The 27,999-nt window shown below is 36.6% G+C and overlaps 1 protein-coding gene across 1 annotated transcript; it reads right to left on the bottom strand.

Annotated features, from left to right (window-relative positions):
* Nucleotides 1-197: 197 nt before the first annotated feature.
* On the bottom strand, nucleotides 198-26,202 carry LOC105222804 (uncharacterized). The gene is made up of 8 exons (XM_011200280.4): nucleotides 24,023-26,202; nucleotides 12,757-12,804; nucleotides 11,172-11,245; nucleotides 9,836-10,038; nucleotides 9,731-9,758; nucleotides 9,548-9,632; nucleotides 9,247-9,480; nucleotides 198-8,777 (listed from the first exon to the last, which is right to left on the bottom strand). The coding sequence occupies exons 1-8, from the start codon at nucleotides 24,084-24,086 to the stop codon at nucleotides 8,575-8,577; spliced, it is 939 nt and encodes a 312-aa protein (XP_011198582.2). The 5' UTR covers nucleotides 24,087-26,202; the 3' UTR covers nucleotides 198-8,574.
* Between the last annotated feature and the right edge of the window lie 1,797 nt (nucleotides 26,203-27,999).

Below are 27,999 nucleotides of genomic sequence, written 5' to 3'. Positions count from 1 at the left end.
ATCAGGCTACATGTACTTTTCATTTATGTTAGTACGTTGTGTTATGAAACATAACGCAACACTACATTACATTACATGACATTACAACAATAACATACAATAAGACATCGACGCAATTACAATACAAATTACAATATTTCTAGATGTGCCTAGAACAGCGCATTTTGCAAACGCGAAACACATTGTTTTTGTTGCTGTTTTTTTTATTATTATAACTTTTTTTTATTCAATTTGCCTACATACTACACGCTTTCGCTATTACATACAAACATACACAGTACATGCAATAAATATGCTACATATGATGGTGTGTATTATAACACGTCTTATATGGTTTACTCTTCTTCTTCCTCTTCTGCTGCTTTTTTTCTTTATCTTAGGCTCATTTGCTGCTTGTTGGGTTCGAAATGCCGAGCGTTTATTTTGCTAATCGGCTGCAGATGCGTTCGCTCGAAGACTTTCAGGGAACACGTGAAATTTATAAATACCGTCAGACATGAGTACCTGTGTCTGCGTGCCTGTGTGTGTGTGCATTGCATTTAAAAATATGAAATAGCAGTTTTTATTTCGTAATTTCGCTTAAAATACTAGAAACCTATTTTTCAATCAATTACGAAAATACATATTTAAAATTTCGAAAATTTTTAGTCTTCGCGTCAGTTAATTTTTATTAGCCGTTATTTTCGAAAAATTCTTAACTCGCTTCTTGTTTTTTGTTAATTATCATTAATTTTTTTTTATTTCTTCTCTTTAACATGTACATATGTATGTATACTTTTCTGTTGTCATGCTTTTACATATACATACATACATATGTATGTCGTATGTACTTTTGTGTGTGTGTGTATATATGATTTTCGCGTTTTTAACGATTTCATGGACTTCATTGTGTTAGCGCTTTTTTCATTTGCATTAATTTTATTTAGTTTGACTACATAAATCTAATTGTGCTTATGTATTGTACATTCTATGCATCTAACTACGTTATGTTACACAATTACATGTGTGTATGTAAATGTTATCGAAGACTTCATTAATGAATATGAAATTTAAAGGATATAAATTAGAAAATATAAGAAATTAATTTTTTTGATAAAAAAAATAAAAACTTTATAACCTGCAAAAAGTTCAAATTAATTTTATTTCATTAAAAATTTAATAAAAGTTGTCGTATTGAATATTAACTTTAAATAGAAACAATTTATTCACGGGAACCCTGTTAGAAAGATGAAAGGTTTCGGAATTCAGAACTTCCAAAACTCTTCAAAATTATTTAAATTCAGTTAAATTAAAATTTATTTGAATTCAGTTATAGTTATAGAAGGCGAGATAATCGCCTTATGGTGGATAAGGTTATTAAGGTAAAAAATACATTTTCTTAAATATGGATTGAGTACTTTTGTTTGAACCTATTTTATATTTTATAGAGCATAATTTTGACAATCGAGGGTAATTTTTTCATGCACAAGTATTACAGCATAAGCCGGTAACAGAGCTTCTCCCAGAACGTCTTGAGAAAAAAACACTTTGCGTTGTTCATCATATATCAATATAAAACACCAAGAGAAATTAGTCAAATCTTCCCCCCATCGTTCTTTGATAATTTTTTTTCGTTAAAAGTTTTTGCCGGCCATTTAAAAAGTAGTTTTGAGAAAAACGCGTCTTAAATTTGTATGCTAAAAACTATTTTGTGAAAAGTGTGCTCAATAATGTAGAAAAGGTCCGAATAAAATTACTCAATTCATATTTAAGAAATAAATTCGCAAAAAGTCATTTTTTTTACCATGAAAACCTTACCCACCCCTTAAAGGCGTCACAGACAGTCAATTAATTTAGTCAATTAGCAGTGTGGAAAATTTTTCCGAAACCGTGAAATTGATCGACTAGAAATTTTTACACAATATTCCTAAACATATTTATACATATGTAATGATTGAAGGATTAAGATTTTTGATATTAATTTTGAAAAATAAATTTTATCACAAAAAAATACTTTTTTTGGGGATGCCAAAAATCTAAAATATTGATTAGCACGCCCTTCGATCAATGCCGGTATTCATCTATAATAATTATTATTAAAATTAAACAGAAAAATCTTTCTCAACGCCTGGCACCTGTTTTTGAAGGCCCTTCAGAAAATCAGTTACGGGGTCAAGGGAATCAAAAACTTTTCAAAATAAATCGCCCATTCTTAAAATACATTAAAGTCGGTAAATAAAATTGTGTTATTTATATATCTATTAAATTAAATGACTCTTTTAAAACCAAAAACAAAGAAAAAACAATTCTAAGTGAACGTAACCACTTAAATTTAATGGAATATTTATAGGCAGTATTGTTAATTGACTCAATCAACGGTCTGTTTGAAACGTCTTTTATTTCATTCATTTCATTTATTTTCAGATACGTGACTTCGTTGAATCCAAATACCGTTTTCGATAAGTCGATCAATATTTATTTTAAATTTCAAGTCTTTTGTCAGAATGGTCTTCACTGCCTGAAAATATCGCTGACTACTAAGAGTTCATGCCCAAAATTACTTAAGCGTAAAAAAATTGTGGGATTTCAGAGCACTTTTCGTCAATCAGAGTCACGCCCGCTGTGTAAGAGAGTTTCGGATTCGAATTATGTCAGTGGAAAATCAAACAATAAAAGCCTCAATAAATTCTTCTTAATTTCACTGAAACTTCTATAATATTTGTATTAGGCGAAATAAGCTTGCGAATATTTAAAATTACAACAAAAAAATATAAACAAAATTCAATCATTATTGAAATAAAAGTAGTTTCCGAATACGATGAGATATCATATGATGATTGTCGGAGGTCAATTGAGTTTTCGAAATTACATTTTACGTTTACGTCAGTTGTAAATGTGGTTAAAACGTCACGTCAGCGCCTTTTTCAATTGAGTTACAAATTGCCGTTAATAATTTTTATACTTTTCCATAAATGCCACTTTTGCAGTTATGTCCGAAAACAACTTTTTATCTAATATATATTTTTGAAAATTGATTTATACTTTTTGAATTTTTGGATTTCTGGCGCCGACATGCAACGACTGTGTGTGCTCTTCGAGTGTGCAGTTTTAATTTTTTTTACACAGTAATTGTTTAATCACTTTACTTTTTATGTTTTTTTCACTTAAATTTTAAAATTTACACGTACATACATACATTTCCAAATTATAGTGGCAAACTTTGCATTTTCTAAGACACATTTTACATTGAAAAATTAAAATACCAACACCCTTTTCGACAAATACATATATTCAAAGCGTTTCTTGTTTTTGTTTTTTTTTTTGCTTCATTAACATTGCATTTTGCTGCTTCTTGGCATTGCTATTCATTATTTTTGCATTATTGTTCGATTATATTTTCATCATTATAATTTTTGTTTTTAACCTTTTTTCTTTTATCATTTCATATACGAGTATATATTTGTATGTATGCAATACATATAAAGCCAAACAATGCGTACTTCATACATAAACATACTATACATAATATTTTAATGTCGCTGCGACAATTGCTTAAGTCTTGTAGTCTACCAATGTAAATACGAGTACATGCGTACATACATACTGTGGGATCAAAAGTTAGTCCAGGAACGGGCCGTGCTATGAATACAAGTACATGCTTACAAAGTTTTCATATGTGTAAAAGGGGCTTTCACTTTATTCTCCTGCCTTCCTGCATTCCTCTTTTAGTCATCACTTCAATGTGAGAAAATTAATTCAAAATTTATTTTCACTTATAAGTCTCGGTATACCGGAAAAAATATTGAACTATCGTCGAACTAAACTCAGATTTTGTAATTATGTATTCACTCTGTTATTTGGTGTTATGTTTCCCTTTAACCAGCACTGAATATGCATTTTTACACCTCCAACTGTAACTAAGATCTATTGCATTGGCTTCTGGTTTGCTGAGGACGACCGCTTTTAAATCAAAATTTCACTTAGATCGTGTTTTGAACTTATTAACCATTTTCATACAGGAAATTTACTCAAGTTTATGACTATACCGAAATTGTACAGTCAATTTATTTAAAGGAACCTGATCGGAATCATTCGGCATTCATTAAAATGTTATATTGTATATATATTAAATATCTGAATTTTCAGTTCAATTCAATTGAATTTTGTCAACTCTATAAATATTTGAAATCAACCACGTAAAAATTCGTATGTCAAACTAGAAAACGTCTGTTGATGCTGTGACAAGTATCCCGTAGAGGTAGAGTTTTGTCCGATTCTTATTATGTAAAATTCAATGACGAAAAAATCAGTTAGACCACAAACCCTTTTATTCCAATAATAGGTTTTATCTCTCTTGAAAAGTTCCAAGAAGACACGACGTTTTTGAGCCAAATTTTGTTCAGCGCTGAGGCTTATTTCTAGCTCAATGGGTATGTAAACAAGCAAAATTGCCGCATTTGGAATAAAGAGCAACCTGAAGAGACTCAAAACCTGCCATTTAAACCAGAAGAAACAACGGTTTCGTGTGGTGTGTGGGACGGTGGAATCATCCATCCATACATATTTCTTCAAAAGCTATACTGGTGAGAACGTAACAACGGTAACCGTTATCGCGCCATGATAACCAGTCGGTTATTCGATGCTTGAAATTAAAGCTCGTGATCTCGGCGACATTTGGTTTCAACTAGATGGCGCCACTTCCCAATTACCGCAACAGTCAATGGATTTATTGAGAGCACACTTCAGTTAGCAGATGAGCAGATAATTTCATGTTTTGAGCCGGTCGAATATGTAAAGCCTATGGCCAATGCGGTCAATCACGCCTCGATTCAGGTCTTGAAGTCGAAATGTTCGAATGAGTCATCAAAAATTAGACTCAAAGGATAGATCATCTGAGACGTAGCCGCAGCCTAAATTTGAAAGAGATAATTTTCAAAAAATATATGGCAAACAATGTTCTTTCGAATGATAGTAAACATTCCCCATTAAATTTGATGTTCCTGTGCTTTTCCTTTAAAAAAAAGTAGGGAATCTCGAAATGTCTCACCCTTTATATTTTGAAATCTATAGAATAAAAAAATTACAAGAAATTGTCTTTCATTGTAGTTATAATTTTTACAGATTTTTCAAATATTTACATATTCGATATATACTTTTTATTTATTACATGAGTTTTTTTCAAGGCTTAATTGACAAATGGTAACGAATTGAATTACAACATGAATTTTCAATTAACTGCCATAAAACAAATATGCGCACGGAAAGGGCAATAAAAGTTCATGTCAATCGGTTTCCACGAATGTACATATGCACAAACATACTTGTATGTATGTATGTAGGGCAGGAAAGCACGAAAGCTCACGTACTCATACGTACATACCTTTTATAGTTCGTAGTTAAAGTAATATCCCTAGTAAGTGTGTGTTTACAGTGGTTCAGCATAAAATGCGGATATTTGTCACACCACTTTTTAATGGTTTCAGTGACTCTTTTGTTGTCAAATTTTTAAATGGAAATATATTTCACATCGAAAATTCGTAACATTGTAGCGAAGGAATTGGGAAGGTTTATTTAAAAGCTGCTGGAAATCGTGTGATGAGTTAGTAAGATATTGAACCAGCAGGCATGTGAATAAATGGCCTACAAGTGGTACAAAGCCTTCAAAGAGAGTCGAGAGATCGTTCTGGATGACCTTCGATCTCTTCATTTGATGAAAATATTAAAAAAGTGAAGAATATTGTGGTTGAAATCATCAGGCAAGTGTTAGAGAGATGGCCAAAAAGCTCGATATCTTGTGAGTCTGTTCGTATGATTTTGGGGGGATATTTTGGGTATGAAACGCGTTCTTGCTCGACTCATCCCATTAAAGCTGAACTGTAATTGACGATTGTGACCGAATCTAAAGCCAAAAATGCAATGAATACCATCGATCAACCACCGTATTCGCCAGATTTGGCTCTGGTAATTTTTTCTTGTTCCCCAAACTTCAAATAAATATTAATGAATAGTATTTAATATTTATAATATTTCCGGGCACTTTTTTGTCGCAATGTATATTATTTCTTTCTATTAGAAAAAGCTAATATATCATTCAATTTAATTTGAAATTATTTTCGGAAAATTATAAACGCATCATTAAAAACAACTCTTTTTTAACAATAATTCAGCCGTCACTTTCTTGGAATAATAAAAATTAAAGTGAGAAAAGTAAGTAAGTTTTTCTCTATTTATATTAATCTCCTCAATTAACACAAATTTGAATTTTTTAAAGATTTATTAGAACTGTTTTCTGTGGGAAACCCATACATTTCACTTAGACCTCTTCTAGTTTAGCTTTAAAGGATCACCGTGTCCAATCTATAATTATCTCTCTCTCTCTTTCTATACTTTTATGAAAGTCTTGTGATATTTTAGCGCATTATGAATTCTTGTTGTTGTTGGTGCTGTTGAGGTTTTTCGGTGTAGGAAGGAACACTAGTTGCGGGCGACCATCAGCTGCCAACCAATAATGAAACATCATTTACAATCTTTTGGCTTTCTTCGTTCTCTGTTAGTATTTAGTATACTCTTGTTCTGTAATTAATTGAAACTTTGGTTTATTGGCCGATCTCTAATTGTAACTAGAAAATATTCTTTTTCTATTTCGCGTGCAATGCAACACTGGTGTATGACTGAATTTTTATTTGTTTTGTGTTTCTTTTCTGTCCCGTTGTATTTTGCATAAAATGTTGTTGTAATTTGTTTCTTTGCTTTTTCTTCTTTAACCCCACAAAAAATATTGTTGACATTTATTTTTTTCGCTTTTCATGCCGTGCGCTTGAAATTTATAATAATCTATATTTTTTCTTTTTTTTTTTTTGCTACATACAAACATTTGTTAATTTTTGTTGTGATTTTTTTTATATTTTTACTTATTTTGCTCGACAAGTGTGTTTATCGCTATATACTATATAAATTTGACAATTGTTTTTGTAATTTAACGGAGAACATTGCCAGCATGTTGCTCGTGGTTTGCCTAGTTTTTTCGCTAAAATTACTTTTTTCTTACTAATTAATTATTTTGTGTTTTTTTTTGTAATAATTTTATCTCTCGTTACGTAAAAACAGTAAAAAATCGAAAAATCATTTAAAAAATCTATAATCAATTCGGCATTTCAAAAAACTTTGCATTGTCAATTAAATGTTGCTCGTGTTTCGCATTGTTGCTTGGTGGCGTTTCCTTGTGTACAACGATTCCTTGTTCTTGTTATTTTTTTGTTATCTTTTTAATGTTTTCTTTTATTTAATACATCTTTAATTTCAATACAATACCTACTTTAAATATCTTTCAAAACTATTTGGCAGATCAATGAGTACTTTGTGTCTGTGTATGTGATTTTGACTTCGTTTTTGTTGTTTTTGTTTTGTTTGCTGTTTTGGTAACCTACAAATATACCACGTAATATTTTTTAGCGTTTTTTTTGGTTTTAATTTTATGTTTTCAAAACTTGACTATGGTTTCTAAATTCTTTGCGTCCCCTATTATGTTGCTTCACACATACATACGTACATATACACATAAAAATAAACATTTTCTATCAGCTGAAAATGCTAAATCTCTTTTTTTCAATTTACGGCTACTTTTGGTTTTTTTTCTTCAAATTTTTACTTTATATTTTTTTGTTTTTGTTTTTGTTTCAGGTTTTAAATTTTTGTTTTTGCTTTTGTTTAATTTTTGTTTTAATATGCGCTATGATTGGTTAAATTTCAACTACAACTATTGACGACGTCGTGTGTAAACATCCCTACAATATACACATAAGTAATACTAATTCCCAGCTACCCGTCCCTTAGGTGCACCCGGCGCCTAAATGTGGGTCAGTGTTTTCCCTGCTGCGCTGTTTTTGTGGCGTCTTACAAAAATTTGGCATCTTTTGAAATCCATTGGAATACTCATATTTGTTGTTGTTGTTTTGCTTATTTGTTTGTTTTTATTTTTTCTTTGTTTTATTATTTCTTTGGCTAGTAATTTTCATCCATTCTGCCATTCCACTCACAGGTCGGTCGATTCGCTTAAACGAAGGCGTTTATAAAATGCAAAAACTCGAAATTGTCACGCAGTTGAGAACCCAACTGAAAATTCGTTCTCCTATTACCCGTAATATTAGTTAACATGTACATAATTCAATATTTCTATAGATCTTGTTTTTTGTTATTTTTTTACTTTTACTTTTAAATTTTATTTTAATTTTTTTGCAGTTCGGCTCGTTCTTCGTTCAAGACTCGGGTGCAGCGAAAATGTGAAAATTTATTCCAAAGTACTAGAAGGTGAGTCCATTATTTGGCTTTTCTTTCGAGCCCCTGCTAATTAAACTAGTTTTTGGCTTTATTTGTTTTCTTTTTTTGTTTTTGTTATTTAACTTATAAGCGTTCAAGTGCCTTTGCACTCGTTTCTAGGGTGGGGTGGTTATATTTTTTCAGTTAAAATGTTTTTTGTTGTTATTTTTTTGAAATTCTTATCCTCCTTTTCTTCTGCCTCTTTAATGCCGCGCATCCACTTCCTGTTCTATTGCTTTTTGTGGATTCACATTATCTTTTGCATAGCAGTGTTAACGCTTAAAATATGAAATCTCCACAATCCATGGCATAGTCGAAGTCCTCACCGCCAAGATCTTCCACGCCGGTCGAATGGAAATCGAAGCCGCCGATGTCGGTGTGATAGACGGCGCCGCTACATGACGTGTCTACAAGATTGGTGCAGTGCGTGGTGGGCAGTGCGTGTAGGGTAAAAGTGTCCTCACACTGCGACCAAGTGAGACCTGTTGAATGAAGAGTAAGAACGGCGGGAATTAGTGATTTTGGGTAATTTATAATAGCACTTGAAACAGTTATTTAGATTTCTTCAATGAGATTCAGATTTTCCTATTTATATCTTTATATTTATTATTTAAGTGTTTTCCTTTCATCTAAGATAAATTTTGCGGACTAAAAACTATCGTGAAGCCCAAGATCAGTTTCGTAACCCTTCAGGGTTTTCTTTTACTCATCACCTACACCCACAGAACTCACTCAATGAAATATTCTCGCTAGCTATCGAATATTTTGTCAGAATTAAGCCGTTGGGTGCCAGAATCTGTATTTAATTTCCATCTGGGCCTACTTTGATTTATTTATTGTTATTTTTTTTTTAGTTGGTATTATTTTTGGTATTAATTAGCTTCAGTCGTTCTTAATATGAAACAATTTGAACAACCACTTATTCGTTCCCTGGAAATTTATTTTACTTACCGCCACTCCACACACCATTCGGCAAAGTGGCCCAGCCCCAACCGTGTCCCCAGGGCAATGCGCAGGCCAAAGCCGGCTTCGAATCGGGTTTTTTACTCAATATAGCAACGGCGGCATCGCTCTTCACCAACGGATCCTGTACGTAGAACGTGCGGTGATGAGCCAAAGCCGGATGAGCGCTGCTGCTTCTATGCGCCGAAACTTTACGCTGTTTCACCTCCGACGTAGTGGCCGCTAGCATGAGATAAATTATATTTCCATATAATAATATGTTATATTCGATAAAGAGGTTGCAACTTACGGCGGATGCGCACCAGTGGCCGACGTAAGACATTCATAAGATGCGGCTTGTCAACTACGAGCTCAATTTGTGGTGGTGGCGGCAGCTATAAGTTATTGTAAAACAGTTTGAGTTAAACTTTGCCACTCAATGATTTCGTTTAAAATGAATTTATATGGATTAAGCCAATGACAATAAACTCACCGTCTTGGTAATGGCGTCAACCCAGTCGCTGTGTATTTCAAATGGAAATGTGTACAATTTAGAACTTATTAGGCTTATGAAAGAGGCTTGTTATTTTTTATTTACCTCACTTCCTGTTCCGATTTGGCCAACATCCAGTAGACTTTGGAGCGCTTTCTTCTCGAGCCCAATGCAATCAACTGTGACACACTACAGCCTTCGGGCAGTGGTGGACGGCGCGGTATTTGACCAGTCCAATGTGCAATGGCCAACATTTCGGGCGCTTCCTTGACTAGGATTTTACCAGCTGGCGATGACCGGCCGGGTTCCTATATGTAGAAATTTTGCTTCTAGTTATTCACTGATAATTCTCTTTCTAAATAAATAATAAAGTACTTGATTTTAAACAAATTGTTCCCTAGAGTAATGAGATAATATATCAAACAGGGACTGTCTTAACTAACTAAAATCAAAATTTCTTTTTTAATTATTTTCTTAATCGAAGAACAAACATCCCATCCTTTTTTTTTCATTCAACTTTAAGAATTTAAGTACAACTTTATTAACTTCAACAGCAAATCAAAACTCGGAAAACTGTTCACGTTATAGAGACAATTATATCTGTACTTAGTGTGGAAAAAGTCTGTGGTCTATGGTCCTGATGTTACATGTAATAGCCAATAATGTGTAATTGGAAATTTTGATATTGAAATTATCGATAAGATAATGGGAATCATCGAGTCCGACTTTTTACATTGCGCTGGAGCTAAATATTGCGCAAAAACCATTTGGAACCACTTAAACAAACCTGGGTACAAAAAGAAGCCCAATTTTTGGTTGTCATCTGCTTTGTTTTTGATAGGATCGGCAGGGAATTATCTACCTGCTCTTCTGCGCTAAACTCGGACCTGTACCGTCAAAGATTTGACCATTTCAACCATTTGAACCGTTTGAAGGAAACGATAGCCACTATGAGAGGAATGATTTTCTAAGAGAACAGCGCCCTTGTGTCTGCCACGGGAGCGTTGGTTAATAGTTCGCATCTGGCATCTAGTGATTGTCAGATGATCCTGTCTATAGGGAACGAATTTGCTATTCGAAAATCAGCCTCAAGAGAAACTTGTAAAAATCGACTATGTGAACTTTTGTCGAGAGCCGAGTGTTTGTATAGAATGACATTACGAAATAGCCTTCAAAATAGCAACAAGTTATCAAACAAAACGGTACTTATTTGACCTGAATCGGATCATTCTAATTATGCCAAATACAACCTTCAATTTATTGTAAAAAATAATATATTTATTTATACCGATGAGAGAGCTTTCCAGTGGTATATTTTATCCATTGAGTTCTATTTAGTATACCAAAAAACCTAAACCGTCATAAGGCGTATTCATTCAATTTCATGCTGGATTACTTTGATTGATTTATGTAATTTTTCACAACGGTTAATTGAACTTACCGTAAACCAAGCCATTGTTGAATCATCATACAGCACGACCCATTCCTCGGCCCAGCGATTCCAGAGTAATTGCTCTAAAACATAAAGATATTTACAGTAGGATAAAAAAGTATTAGAAAATGGACGCGAATTTCAGCAACTCTTGTCATTGACTCCCTAATGCTGAAGGTCAACCACTTTTGCTTACAAAAACAAATGCAAATGTAATTATTGTGACTACTCAAGTATGTGGCATGCTGGAGACATTTGCACATACATACATATTTGGAACAAATGTATGTGTGTATGTATGAAGTTAGTACGTATGTACGCATATATGCCAGCTGCCGTCCACAAGCACAGACGTCAACTTGCATTACCCAGCATTAGCATGTAGCTTAAGCTGCGGGGAGAGAGCGATTTGTAGGTAAAATTATGAAACCATACAAGTGGGCACTTCACACACATACACATGCAAATGGAAACGCATGTAAGCGTATGCTTATACATATACATATATACCTACTCAACATGTGCCACCGTATTTACATATGCCTGTGTGTGTTTTTGTATGTATGTTGCTTGGTATGTAAATTCGTTAGTGTATCAAACGCCTTTTTTGCGGCATTAAGATTCTTGAAAATTTAAATGCGCTTACAAATGTAATCTGCACCATCATCATCGCCATCAGCAACGGCACAAGCAACAGCAGTCGCAGCAGCAGCAGTGGCAGCAACAGCAAAAGCAATCATACCAATGCCATCATCATGAACGACAGGGACACCGACAACGACAAAAACAACAACACCAACGCCAACATCAGCGGCAGGCGGCCCTTAAAAGCCTTCACCAAAGCGCACAGCCTCCACACCAACCACATGTGTGTGGGGGGTGGTGGATGAGGAGCGGAGGCGCTTAAGCAGCGGTGTAACCGAATGCGGCATTGCGTCGCTTTACCCCATGGGGCTGCCACTTAGTGCGCGCTTTGGAAATTCAAGCCATTGTCTGTGCGCGTCGGAAGGAAGGAATTGCTGCGTCATGTCAATGTGTATTGCACTTATGCTGATTTAGCAAATTGTCGCAAAATCCTGCAAAATTGTATATGACACAGACAAAACCAAAAAAAGAATTCAGAAAAGAATAAAGTAGACACACATCTACATATGTATGTATGTACATATGTGCGATTGGTAATTTTAGTTTCGAGATGCTACGCTGTGGTATCAGTTGGCAAAGCAGTAAAGCCCTGGCACGCTGGCACTCATTTGCAATCTACATACATACTGTTATGTTTGCATGTGTGTGTGTGTTCGTAGTCATTTGTGTGGCATTAGGCCATGAATCGATTGATATGATAAAATGTTACAAGCAGTTCTTCTGCGCCTAATACTCGGTGCTACCCCAAGTGACTAAAGTGTTTTCCAATTTATTATTACTTCTCTCTTGTTGTTGTTATTTGTAACAGGAGCTTATTATTTTATCTAAAATGAAGTCTGCAATTTCTATTTAAGTCACTTTGAGCCACGTTAGCTTGATTTTCACACCTCTATACTATATAAATGAATTGCCTAGTGCTTTACTCTGGACTCCACCTTTGTTTACTCACTTTTGTAACGCAACAAGTATCCTCCTTTGATCTGTTTCCCAACTGTGCCTGTAAAGAGAGTGAAACAACTATAAGTACTACTTGGAATTGTAGCTCTGAAAAGTATAAAATTAAAAATGAGCAGTTTCGAAATATTTGTAAAGCGAGTTTTTTAGACGGAAAGAAATTTTATACCGAATATGCAATACAAAAATCGGCGAAATAGTATTTTATAGCTTCATTATCAGACATTTTATGACATTTGATTTTTTAGGATCATAACTACGTCTTATGGAGACAATGTGCTCGGTTCAATTTCGTATAACTTTTTTCAGTATAGCGAGCCATTACACATTATGACCTCCATCCATGCTACTCCTTTAAAAGATACAACTCGTACTAACAGAAAGTTTCAAAACCTGAGCATATTCTTGTGGAACCCCCAGAAGTGAACTGTTGACTGATGCTCAGAGCATACTGAAATTATGGAGTGAACACTTCTCCAGCCTGCTGATTGGCAGTAAAAACATAACACCCTGAGATGGTGATCCCGATTCCCCAATGACGATGGAACAGGCGTTCCATTGCCCGACCATGAATAGTAATTAACCGTCTGAAGAACAACAAGCGGTGGGGGCTGATGGATTACCGGTCGAACTATTCAAACACGGCGGTGACGAAAGCATAAGCATACCGGACGACTTGTATTTAAATGCGCTCTGCCCAATCCACAAAAAGGGATACCCACAATCTGCACCAACAACCGTGGGATAAGCGACCTTAACATCGTTTCCTCGTTCTTTAGAGCCTATTGTGTGAAAGATTGACGCCCACCGTCAACAAGTTGATTGGACTTTATCAGTGTGACTTCGGGCCTGTAAAATCAACAACTGACTAGATTTTCACGAAGCGCCAAATCTTGGAAAAGACCCGCGAAAGGAGGATCGGCACACACCACCCCTTCGTCGATTTTAAAGCTTCTTTTGACAGCACAAAAAGGAGGTGCCTTTTTGCCGCGATGTCTGAATTTCGTATCCCCGCAAAACTAATACGGCTGTGTAAAGTGATAAATCAGCGTTACGAGATTTCGATAGAAAAGTTCTGCTGAAGATTTATGGTGCTTTCCGCGTTGGCAACGGCGAATACCGCAGTCGATGGAACGAAGAGCTGTACGAGATATATATATAATTAAGAGACAAAGGCTACGCTAGCTAGGCCATGTCGTCCAAATAAATGAAAACATCCCACACCTCTGAGAGCATTCGAAGCAGCACCCGTCGGGGGAAGTAGAGAAAGAAGAAAACCTCCACAACGTTGGAATTACTATGTAGAGTAGACTCTGGCTACACTTTGAATCTCCAATTGGCGCCAAACAGCGAAGAGAAAGAACGACTGGGACGCTATTGTAAGCGATGTCTTCCCCAATAAAGAGAAAGAAGATTTGTAATTGTAATTTAATACTCTTATTGCTTGTTTAATTGCTCTGTAAAGTAACATCGACATGAGGAACCAAAGATGTGAATAATCTTCATTTTTCAAAAGTATAAACAAATTATACCAAACTAAGCTAAACTCTAAGGTTTCTTAATTTTATAGTCATTAAGGCAGACACGTTTTATTTTATATTTTTTTTTAATGAATAGGAATCATCGAAAGTGAAACTCATATCAATGTGGAACTTTAATGTTAGTTTATACTTGGCAAACTAATTATCAAATTTATGTCAAAAATATCTCTCCAACAAAAAGTAAACCGGATCGCAGTATCGTGAAGTTTCAGGGATTGTCTCAGTGTGGAATTTTCGAAAAATCGGTTTCTTTGTTGCATTATCGGATAGTATACACTGTAATAACATTCTCTCAAATTTTGAAATTGAAATACAAATTCGTACGGTCACTACAGCGTTTCTTGTAAAAAGAGAACAGAGTGGGGAACATAGCGACTCCAGATTTTCTTTTTCTTTCTTTTCATTTCTCAGAATGGTGTTTTTTTCAAAACGGTTTCCACTCTCAAAGGAAGAGTTTTCAAGATATCTAGTTCCAATTTGGAGAAAACATTTTTAACGTCATTAGCTGTCGCGCAGTGGATTTTTTTCTTTTGAAATTTTCCTATATTTTCTACGAAAAACAAAAGGATAAAATTGGATACTTTTTGTGCAAACCGCCGCCATTTTGTCAAATTTCAAAAAAAATAAAATAAAAATAAAAAAGAACTTTCACAGCGCGATAGCGCCTTTCCTAATCGTTTTGGAAATTTTTGTTTTAGATCGATATAGCGGCTGCAACTGTGGACGTCGTACAGAAGAACCTTTTTCTTAAGTGTAATTTCAACAATTTATTTAAATAATATACATCCAATGAATCAACTTAAAAAATCATGTGCATTCGTCATTAATATATTTATTTAGAAAAAACCGGACTGATAGTTCAAGTTTAAACACTAAAAAAAAATCGCGAAAATCAGTGATTTTTTGGAGGGTCGCATTGAAAACGATCCCTTAAGTATCCGCTTGGCAAAAGCTGTTTGCGTACATTGAGATTGATTCCTTACAGCATTCATAAAAACCTAGAAAGCTCACACATACTTAAGATTCGGACATAGAATTTTAGAGGGGCCGCAATAATCAATTGTTTCTTAAACTTCCGCACTTTCTACTGCAGCCTCGAAAATTAAAATCGAATCGAGTTCTTATTAATTTGTTCTTTCCGAAGCTAGCTTCCGTCTTCATTTACTCGAATTAGGTATATATTACGTTACTATACATATATATAACGAGATTTGTACATAGGCAAAGAAATTCGTATAGGAATGTCCTTAAAATAAAATTTCTTGTAAGCGTGATTCATCATTGCATTACCAATGTGTTCGGAGCTATTTGTAATACCAAGGGAGCTGAGATTACCCAAAATGCCTACTATTTATTTGAGAACAAGAGCTATTACATAATGGCATTGCTCTTTCAAGACGCATTCATCTCATATTATTACGATATCAAGTGACTCCGGTACCAGCAGGTAATATTTTCCTTACAGTTTCAAAAGGCTTTAGCGCTGGATTAAAATTGTTTAATCCATATAACTCACGGTATATTCTCAAATTAAATATAAAAAAAGTTCTACCTAGTTGGAATTAAGAATCGTATTTTTTTTGACAGTATAGCCAAAATTCGAATTAAATATTTATATCCTGAACAGGCTTAGCCAGGAAGTTCGTAACACCCAGAAAGAAGCGTCAGAGACCCTATAAAATTAATACATAAATGATCCCTGAAGAACTGAGTGCATTTCGCCATGTCCGTCTGTTCGTATAAACGCGAACTAGTCCCTCAGTTTTTAGATATCCGTCTGGAATGTTGCATAAATTTGCTCATATATCGTAACCGCCAATATCTGACTACTATAGTAAATAGCTGCCATACCAACCGAACACTTAGAGTACAGTGCTTGTATTGAAAAATATTTCGTTTGACGAGGAACCTTCTCAATATTACCTTATCGACATCTTTTGTAAAATCACTGAAAGAAATAAGGAAAACAGATTATACTTCAACCGGAAACAGGAAATAAAAAAAAACATTATTTATTTTTCGCGTTGAGTTCCTTTCTGCGTTCGGGGCCTTCGGCCGCGCTTCAAAAAATAACCCTGGTCAGACCAAGACCGGACGGTATTCAGTTCCTTCGCATACAACTCCTTTTTGCGTTGGCACTCAACGGTGATTATTGTCTAATGCAATGGTGTTCGAAAAATTGCTTCAAATCGAGTCACTATAGCATATAGTTGCCATACAAACTGACCGATTAAAATTAAGTTTTGGTAAGGCATATTTTGTATTTGTGAGGGGTATTATAACTTCGGTGCAATCGAAGTTAACGTTTTTTCTTGTTTAATTTCCTAAATACCTTTAAAATAATTGTGTAAAATATCTCAAATATTTGTAGTGTCACGTCGACATCCACGACATCAGTGTCGGAAATCTCATTTCACTGAATTATTGCCATGCAATTTAATTACTGTTGTTATTGTTGTACACACTGAAGCGGTACCAACCAATTTCGATTCAATTAATATGCGCCCACATAATAATCACATATCCTTGTAAATGTATCAATTTTGAAGGCAACGCTGGCGCTAACGAATTGCGGCTACGTTCCGATTCCTTTCAGCCGTTGCAATCAAGCGTGTCTGCCATTGCGCTCCGTCTGCTCTGGCCACAAGCACTCATCGCATCACTCAAGTGGTGAATATTCAGTGAAAGTTAAATTGCAACGCTGCTGCGCAAGTGTTAGTCACGAAGAAGAGACACACACACACACGCATCCATACATATATCTGCGCATATAATGACGTTGCGAACAACAACGGCGGCGCTTGACAGCGGAGCGGGATAAGAAGGACATATGAAAGACGTTGGCTTATCCTTCGCTGTTACGCTTCACTGGCGTCACCCAATATCATTTATGGTAAAATTTATCTACCAATAATTACATGCTCTTGATCCGCAATAGTTGCACAAACACTCACTCATATATCCGTACATACATTTGTATATTTGTATGCATGAGTTTAGTGTTGCATGGCATACACCTACGCGCCTGCACGTTTGTCCGTCCGACCAGTGTGGACCCTGCCATGCGTGCGTCTGTGCACGTGTGTCTGCCACTATGTCTGTATGTTTATATATATATACATATACATATATTTGTATGCATGTACGTACACTTGCATATGCATATCGCCGCAGTTGCACCGCCTTGGCGGAAGGCGTGCCGAGGGCGAAGCGTGTAACGGAAAAAACGAAAAAACATTTTCCACCAAACGTTTTGCGCATCACTGCACTCACTTTCCTCGATGTTCCTCCGTCCGTTTGCTCAATCGTCCAGCAGTCTTCCATTCAGCCAAGCTGCATTCCATTCCCCCAACACCTACATACTCCCGGCACAACCTTTGAATCCATTAGATTGTCTGGCATCATAAAAGCCACCCTGGGCTCCTACCAAAAGCGTTTTACGATTTCACATGACACACAAGACCCAACGCGACCCGACCCGACCCGACCCCCACCTCGCTGTTGCACTTGCTCCCAACGGTGAGCCATCAAACGCGCACAAATGCAAGTAAGCACCCACACATACACGTAGAGACACACACATTCGATGCCATCGCTCATATGGCGACGACGAGCTTGCACGAGAGCTTCGAATGGCAGGAATGTGAGACCGAGCGATTCAGCTGCAGACAGATTACAAGTGTCGCTGCAACGTTTGCTGAAGGACGCTGGGGAAATGCTGATGAAGAAAACTGCAACTGAAACATCTTCATTGCGAGTAAGTTTGAGTGTGTGTGTATGTGCTTAGCAAAACACATTCATAAAATCCTAGTACTCTTGTCGGTAAGTGAACTGCGGTACATAGATTCATACATAGCAGTTCATATACTTGTATGCATGGGAATGCACATTTGAGAAATGTACTTGCCAGTAGAGAATATCTGAAACACATATGAGAAGAGTTGAAAGAGTTTACGACAGGAAGAGTTTAAAATGAATTATTGAATTATTTTTTCCTCTTCATCGAAATGTTTGTGTAACATTTATGAAGCTCTCAGGTGTTTCAAGAGTTTGCCTTTAACTTAAAAAAGTTTTGTGGTGGCCTTCAAACAAGTTGGGAATGGTTGACTTGGAGATTTGAGTACATGGTCTCCATACCGACCTATACGGTTCAGTTACAAGCTCCAGCAAAATTTCTATTCGGAAATTGCGATGGAGAATGCTAGAACTATGAACATGTGGATTTATTTTTGGGGTAAAACTTACCTAACCAATGTAGGAATGCTAGCTCGGATGCCATCCACAGTTGTCACGAGAAGTTCAGCCAATCAAAACTGTTTAATAGAAAAAAAATGATAGACTTTCCCGTAAAGGAAAACTCACAGGCTTGAAGCCTGTAGAGACCCACGGTAATGGAATTTGCAAACATGGAAAGGACTTGGATCAAAGCCAACGCAATGTTTTTTATAACTGAATAGTAAAGGTTTTATGAAGATACAACAATCACAAAATCTAAGTCAGTGACTAAGGGAAGCTTGCAACATAGCTCACAAGTAACGGAGGACTGTGAAAGTGCATACATATACAGCCCATTTTAATTTTGCCTCTATGACGGAAACTTATTGAAACCTATTAGGCTTCTTTAATTAGTAGCTCTTTCAAGAAAGATCGGACGACCCGGTGTCATGAGAAATATACATGTTAAAAATTACAGCATTCAGTCTTCAGTAGTTTCGATCTCGGTCAACAGCTGGCAAATAATTGAATTAGACAACCAAATAATCGAAGTATTTGAATAGAATATGAATTAGTGATAGTAGATATGGTAAATTCGTAATTCCAACAGGGCCCATCAACGAGTCGACATACGAATTCGTATGAGGTTTTAAGCTTTCGTATGAATGACCAAAGGGGCCATGACGATTACGCTGAAGTGCCGTGTCTGTCTGCTGGCGTATACTTATAAAAGTAAAAAAAGGTGGCTAAATCCTCCGTGCTGCACAGCGGTGACCTCGAAATAATCAAGCTAAGACTGTGCAAATCAAATGTCAAAAACTTGAGGCATGCATGAAGCGTTCGCGATTAGAAGCACTCCAGAAGAGCTACTCAGAAATAATATTCACAAAGAATGTGGATTGCGCATCCTTTAATGCTGAATTATGTATTTATGTGAGCGATTTCATTAGAAACGGCTATGCATTCGCTACTGATTAGAAGTGCTAAGCTTTACAAACGCAAATGCTTAAAACATCTACATATGTAGAACTTTCTAAAGAAGACTTTCAAACTTTCAAAGAAATTTCATTAAATTTTGTGTGCGGCGTCAAATTTCTGGTACCAAAACGTTCAGAATGTTGGAAAAATCCCTGGTGATAATTGATCACAAGCAAGTGTTTCTGACTGGTTCAAGTTATTCAAATAGGGTCGAGAACACGTTGACGACGAACCTTGTCCAGGACGGCCATCAACGTCAACTGATGATCAACGCGTTAATGAACTATAGAAATTGAGGCTTGAGAATCGACGATCAATCAAAGATCTTATTCGCATCGTTGAAAAATCGGAAGGATCAGTGAAACCAATTTTAAAAGATCATTTTGGCTTAAGAAAAGTGAAAGCACGATTGGTTTTAAAATCACGCAATTTTTTCGAAAAACAGCGTCGCGTTAACTTCTATGAAACAATATTTTCCAACTACCAGGTTGTCATGAAACGTGTTATTACTGGCAATAAGTCTTGGATCTATGCTCACGGCCACGAGACAGACGATCAATCGACTGAATATCGTGGCAAAGGTGAGCAGAAGCCGAAAAAACGCCAAAGTAGATCGAAAATCAAGGTTATGTTGACAGGTTTCTTTGATTATCGAGTTGTGGGGAACTCCGAATTCCTTCCGACCAGTTAAACTGTCAACCAAAAATACTAGTTGAGTTTTTATGCTTAATTTTCGCGAAGCTTTTCGTATAAAGAGGCCGGAATTATGGTACGACAACTCTTCGTTTTTGCACCACGATTCTTCATGAGTTTTTCGCCAAATTTTAACCAATATCGTGCCGCAGTATTCGCCTGATTTAGCTCCGTGTGACTTCTGGCTATTTAGCAAACTCAAACGACCGTTACGGGGCAACCGTCAATTTGAAATGTGAATGGCTACTCGCGTTGAAGGCTAATTCGAAAGTTGATTTTAAAAACTGTTTCGAGGATAGGAAAAAACGTTGGCACAAGTAAATTTGGCCAAGAGGCAATGCTTCGGGGAGCGACATTGATTTTAGAGAATTAATTAAGAATTTTAAAATTATTAGTAGTACCATTTGAACTCCTTTTTCACCAACCGTTGCTCGTCGAATGGGTTTCCCATTCTTCTTCTTTCTTATACTACAATATTTGATTTTAGTAAGGGCTTTTAAATGCGAGGAAGGAAGGCAAATATCGCTCATGCAGCTCAAGTTTTTAAATATGGCCAGGTTCATTATCTAGAAATTGTTTTCTGAATTCTTCGCTGCTTTAATTTTCCTCTTTAAACATTTCTAAATGTTAAAAAAAAATACGACAGGGGTGCTTCGAAACATCGGTTTAGTAAGTCATCCAACGTAAAGTCCTAGCTTGGCGCCGAATGACCTTTTTATTCCCGAAACTAAAAGATCAACGATTTTTTATCATCTGAAGAGGCGTTTGATACGTTGAGAATGCGTTTTTTGGTTCTCTAATACCGAATTATTAAAGGCAAATAAAGCAGCCAGCTTTGGCCAAAAGGTGTATAATTGCATTCTAACAGGACAACACGATCGATAATGACTCGCCAGATGCTCCATCACGCTGCCTGGGCGATTTTTATGCAATCACCTTATAGTCCGAATCTGCAACTAAGTGTTCCTGTCTATGACAAATAGTGTCGCTGGTGAAAAATTTGCTTCAAGGATTGTTAAAAACGATTCTCCCATTTTATTTGCCAAAAAACTCCACGATTTCTATAAGAGTGTCATTCTGAAATTACCAAATTACCCTCAAACTGGCAATAAGTTATCGAGTAAAACTGTGCTTGTTTGATCCTTTAGAAGACCATACATACATTTCGTTTTATAACCCTTTCGTATTTTTTCTCTGTGTTTTATTTATACAATATAAAAATAAAAAATGCTATTAAACTTTTACAAACAAAATTTAAAAAATAAATTATGAAAATCTCTTACAAATACCCGCAATAGTAATTCCAAGTAATTTTAATTGTTTTCACACAAATATTTTGTGAAATCACTAACAGTTCCCCAAGCACGTTATTATACATACACACATAAGTATACGCCCGAGAATGAACCTTCTGCGAAATTAATCCGCAATAATTTGCAATTTAAGCTTCACATCTCTAGCAAATTGAATTGGTAACTTTACTGTTTAGTGGAGAATGCCATTTCGTTATTTGCTCAGCAATTTCACTGCAACTATTAACTGTCTTTATTTTAGACTTAAACGCTGCTGGGATGACTACCCGAGGGTGCTTGCACCCTAAGGGGTCATTACTTGTGCAAAGGAGCTAAGATATTCGGTCCATGTTGATTTGACTGTCAAAAGAAAACAACAACAACTACACCATTTTAATCCACAAGCTGCCGTACAATCACGAACGCAACACACGCTCCATCAGTGGCACAAGCTTTTCCCACGAATATTTGCAATGAACTTTCTATTATGTACATATGTATGTATGCATGCGCATAAAATGTTCATACTAGTGTTAGTGTGAGCACGCGTGTGTGTGTGTTGAACACTGCACTAACTACGCTGAACTTGCTGCACTTTAAATCGTGCTCGATAAATGCAGCAGATAAGAAAGGTTAGCTGGTCCAGAAACAACATCACAACGCATCAAGTGAAGCATTTAAAATGTTAGTAAGGACTCACATATACACACACACATACGAGCTTTCCAATCAGTTTATACACACTTAACCTTAACTTCACAGATATACTGCTTTTATGTACCCGCTGATATATAAATATGTTTGGACCTATGTATATACATGCATATATGTATGGCAACCCCGCACTCCAAAAAATCCAGCGCACACTCGTGAATGTATAATAAAATGTACGTGCGTGCTCGGTTGCATGTATTAGTGCTTCGCAGCAAAACACGACAAGTCGTTGAATTCATTGAGAAAAATAAAGTCTTGAATTGGTGGCATAGCAGAGAAGCTGTAGCAGCAGCAGCGCCACCTCCAACCCAGTCGGAGCATTTAACTCAGCACAATGCTTTCGCTTGTGTGTGTGTAGGTGCTTGTACGTGATGTGTTCACACAAGTACAGTAAAACATATAAAAGATGCACTGGCGAAAGCTCTAAAGTGAAGCTCGATTAAATTTATAACTTCGGTAAATAATCTAAAACTTATATACTATACTTTTTCCATAACTAACATATTATAATTATGAAATATTTTTTAAAAAGCAAATATTTCGACTTTTAAGACTAACTTCGAAAAAACGAAGAAATTTTTTTTTACTCGAAGAAATTCGAATTCGTATGTCCCAATATCCAAAAAATTCGATTTTTCGTTTAGAGTTATCGATTATAAATTCACATGTCATTACATAGTATTTTGTCTTGAAAATAATCAATATTGATATTTGAACTTTAATTAAGTATTTCTAATGTGTAATTTTCTGTTTTTGTTCAAAACATTTTGATTTTCAGCTTTTAAGCGAAAGCTGTAGAAAAATTAATTGAAACTTAAACTTTAAGACGTATTCTGAAAATTGTTTGTGAAAGCTCCTAAACTCCAACGTAAAGCTTCACACCGCTTATTATCTTGTCTTATTTTATTCGTACTTAGATTCAAAAACTAAGAATAAATAAAGAAGATATATGTACCTTAATTGTAAAATCATAATTTTTAAACTTTTATTAAAGATCCTTAAATCTAGTTCCAGAAAGATTAATATAAGCTTAAACTTTAACGCGTATTCCGAAAATTTACCATAGATACTATTAGAAAGATATGTCAAATCAAGACTTTTAAGCTTTTTGAAAGCTCCTTAAATAAAACATGAAACTTCTTATCAAATTTATATTCATAGTTGCGAAAGTTAAGTATAGATATTTTAAAAAATATATTCCTTATTAAAAAAAAAAAATAGTTTTTGAGCTTTTAGGAAAGCATCATCACTTTTATGCTTTTATGAAAGCTCCTTGGATCCAACATAAAACTTTCTAACAAATATATATTCGAAGTTCAGAAAGAAACTTAAAATTAAAATTTTTAAGCTTTTATGAAAGCTCCTAAGAACCAACTTAAAGATTTTTACCAAATTTCTATTCGTAGTAGATAGAACATAAAGTCTCTGTACAAAATTCTATTCGTAGTTTTGACTGATAAGCTTAGATAATTTTTAGAATGTATTCTTAATTTTTAAAAATAATTTTTAAGTTATTATAAAAGCTCTTAGACCCGATATTAAGCTTCTTATCAAATTTATGTTCGTAGTTCCGAAAACTAAGCATGAATCATTTTATAAAAATATTTCTTTATATCAAATCATCACTTTTATGCTTTAGTGAAAGCTCTTTAAAAAGCTATAGAACTCTTATTAAATTTTGATTTAATACTAGTTCGTTTTACTGATAACCCACTGTACAAATGTGCTTGTATATTCGTGCATCCCCCACGTCACGCCACCTCCTAGCCCAACCCAAAGCACTTTAGCCAAGGTCTCCTACACCAAAAACACTTTCACTTGTACTCACCCGTTGGTTGTTGTGTATTCACTGTTGAGTTTCGTGGCTTCACTTTCGAACACATGGAGAACATCTTTGGCAGCTTTAATGTCTACTTTCAGGCGTTTCGTTTATTGTTTGCTAGTCGCTCGTTTCTCGAAATCGAATGGAATTTTATCGACGCTCACTTAAAAATTTCCTCAGCTTAGAAAATGTTGCATTTTATTTTAACGCTGATAATTTATCGGATTATTTTACGTAAAATTTTTTAAAAAATAATTGTCGCTTTTCACTAATTTAGTTTTTTATTTTTGTATATGTGTATAATATTTTTGTGGTTGCAATTTTTGTAAAAATTATAGCTGCTTTCAGCGACGACAATGACGCTGATATCCGCTCGCGTGCGCTGCTGCCTTTTATATGAATTACGAAAAAAAAACTGTTTTTCTTTGCTGACTTCTCTGCGAACAACACTTTTGTTGGCAACTTCGTTTGCGGAAACACAACTACAAAGCTGCTGTGGAGGCTGTTAATGAAGACTGATAATGAAATGCTCGTTTATCACTGAAATGTCACTCAAAGAACGTGGCGCAGCGAAAGCAATAACACGAAAATAATGGAAACGCTTTAAGCGAAAACGCGCTTAATTATTAAACGGTACGTCAAGTGCGCGCTTCGTCTTCTTTTATTTTCACTTTATATTACTCGATGCCTTTAAGCTCACATTGGTGTCTGCGCTGAAGACAATCGCCTGCTAGTGCAGTGCCAATGTTTCCTTTGGTCCCGTATTCCTTAACCCACTGTGCACCTTTGCTGCGTGTTCTTGGCTGCGCGCTACTGCTCGCTGGTCGTTCGCTCTTATCAGTGGTCAAAATGGTAGTGGTCGACGCCAGTCTCGTCTTCTGCTGGTCAAGGTACTGGCTGCTACCACTGATAGCTCGTTGGCGCTGTTGTCTGCCGTTTTAGAATGATTTCTTGATAGCTAGCTCTTTGTTGCTGGCACTAACTGCCACGGCCAATGTTGCTACTACTGGATTCTACCACTGCGACGGATGCCTCTACTGCTTCTGGCTGCTGCTGCTGCTGCTTCGTTTTTTTTCTATTTTTCGGGGTTGCCTTGTGTTCTTGTCACTGCGGCTGCCTCGCACTGAGTGTGGCAAGCACGGTGACGCCTTTTCTGCAAACTGTGTTCGTACGCTCGTTCGTCCGCGCGGCTTGTTGTTGCTCGTCGTTGCTGCTGCTGCTGCTGCTCCAACCGCTGTTCGTCGTCAATTAAAGGCTTTGCCTCAACGCCGTCGTCGTAGACAGTAACGCTTCGTAACGATTATTACAGCGATTGCAATGTGGACTCAGAATGAATTGAAACGCTGTGGATGGCTGAAGCAGTTCTACCGTCTGTGTTGGCAGAATAGTTGGTAGTTGGAGTGTGACCACCACCAACAGACAATAATGTCCTGCTGCGGCGAAAGTGTTTAGTGGTCCTTTACTGGAATGAGTAGCACACAGTTTGGGCCAGTAGCGGTCGGTGCGGTGGCTAGTCGCAGAGGTGATGAAGTGTGAATTTGTAGAAAACTTTTTAATTTGAAATTCTCGGCTTCCATCCGTTTTTCTGCCACTTTTTTTTAGCTTCTCACTTTTTTGTTTGTTTTTGCGTGTTTTTTTATGATTTTTGCTGTTAGTTGTTATTGCCACTCTTATTATCGTTTATGGTTGTCGTTCTTCTCCGACAAACGAAGTTAGCGCAAGTGTGTTGTTAGAAATTTTCCACACACATACACACAACTTGACGTGTACACACACAGACACACACATTTAGGCACTCGCGCGCGATCTATAGCGTAGCGTTTTCCTTCGACACGACAGAGGCGAAAGGCAAAAAAGGCGAAAATCGACGTCAATAACGACAACAAGACTAGACATTCAGTGAGACAGGCAGGCGGCCAGACAGACAGACAAACAGACGCGCTTTTCAATTATCTTCGTATCGGTCGCAACGTTAGACGCACCTCTGTATACACGGACTGTCGAAACTCAACTGACAGTAGCAGCAGTAAGTCAGTGCCAAGCAGCCAGTTATCCAAGCAGGCGACGAAGTAAACCATTGTGCACTCTCGCCCTGCTCCTGACAGAGCCAAACCGAAGACACGAACAGCGCCGAACGCTGTGTCAAATCGACGACAGACAGCATCGTCTGTTAACAGCTTGTAGGTGTAGGCGACCGTACAATCAACCAACTGCCCAACCGCCCACCTCTTAATGTTTGACCTCTTGCGCTTGTCGCGCGCCCTTCTAGCATCTAACTGCCTTCTGCCTTGAAAGCCTGTGGCTAGATCCATACCTATACTTATGTATGTATGTGCGTATTATACACATACATGTGTATGTACGGTTAGTGAGTCAAACCGCTGTCACATAGCTTCGAAACTTTAGCTGTGGAAGCCCCATCACGCTCGTGTTAATCAAAACCCGCAACCACAAACAATTATTTTGGGCATAACACCCGCACTAGCCAACAGTTCAGCAGTTCAGCAGTCGAAACCAGTGCCACTGCACACACACCCATGTATATACCGTTATTTTATTAGTTTTTTGTACTGTTACGGTTGTTGGTTTTTGTTTTTGAACAATAAAAGTATATAACCGCGGTCTTCCTGTCAACTACAATGTCCGTTTATCTGTTTATCCCTTTTATCTGCTAAGCAATTCGTCAGTCAGTGCATATCCACTGAATTAGACAACACACAAACAACAACAGCATTTACATACATACATATAGTATATATATAAGTATGTAGGTATGCTTGCATAACGTCGGAGGACACAGACACTTTGGTCGCCTCTCAGCCGCCTGACTGCCCATTCATCCATCCGTTCCATCCGTTTGTCAGCACCGCCACCACACAGCCCCTACTCATGCGCAAGCACGCCAAGCTTTCCGTATATTTTCATAACGGCCGATGATGTGCTCGTCCTTCAATGTCCTCTCTGTTACGGCGGCAACGACCCGAAAACATCTGATGACAGCCACAACTCCTTACCCTTACCCCGGCCAGCAGCTGTGGCAGCATGTTATCAGCAGTGCTGAAGCTTTGCCGCAATTAAAGTATTTTTGTTGTTGTTGTCACTTAAAATTTTTTCACTGTAAGACGGACGTGTTTTCTACATGCCTTTCATGACGAGGATGTCCTTTCGTTGTTTAACAGCCGCACAACCCTTCCGCCCGCCACAACTCTATATAATTGCACATATACTCGTGTGTATGTATTTGTATGTATGTACACGCATACCTTGCTCAAGCATAGCGAAAAGCGCGCGCCTGTAGCATCGTACATTGTCCTGAGACACAACAAAACAGTTGGAACGCGCGAAAAGACCCGAAAGTGAATGAAATGGAACGGCATGAATGAGAACAGAGCAAAATAAAAGCTTCGTAATCGTCGGAGCTTTTCCGTTCACACACACACACATAATAAAAATGTTAATGTGGCGTATTCGCCCAGGCGGTTATTTGGCCGAGTTTCAGCTTCAATATCGCGACAAATTTTTTTGGACTTCTGTAAAAGGTTCTTTCATGTCGTCTCAAAACAAAAGTTTTTTTAGATCTTTCCTGCCGAAAAGCAAACGCTATCGAAACGTATTATAGCTTTGTATAAATTTTGGTCTTAGTTTGGTACCGAACACACGACCTGCCTCCTGAAGTCACACACCTTAAGCTTTTTGCCTTCAGCGCCTACTTTCATATACCGTTATGTGCTGGTAAAAATTAGTTTATATAGAAATGTGAGCGTGTAACTGATAGTCCAAGGTGATTTTGTGCTCAGACGCACACATACTTACTTACCTTTATATAGTACATATATGTATATGTGTGTTCGCATGGCTGTGTAAGTAGGTTATATACGCCCAGATGCTTGCAGACTTCTTGTCATTTTAATTGTTGTTATTGTTATTTACTGCCTTTATTCGCAAGTGTTATTGTTGTTTCGGATGTTATTTGTCTTTGCGCT

The sequence above is a fragment of the Bactrocera dorsalis genome, chromosome 2 (genome assembly GCF_023373825.1).
Source record: "Bactrocera dorsalis isolate Fly_Bdor chromosome 2, ASM2337382v1, whole genome shotgun sequence".
NCBI classification, from domain to species: domain Eukaryota; kingdom Metazoa; phylum Arthropoda; class Insecta; order Diptera; family Tephritidae; genus Bactrocera; species Bactrocera dorsalis.
Note: the sequence above shows the minus strand (reverse complement) of the source record. Positions and strands in the feature narration are given on the sequence as shown.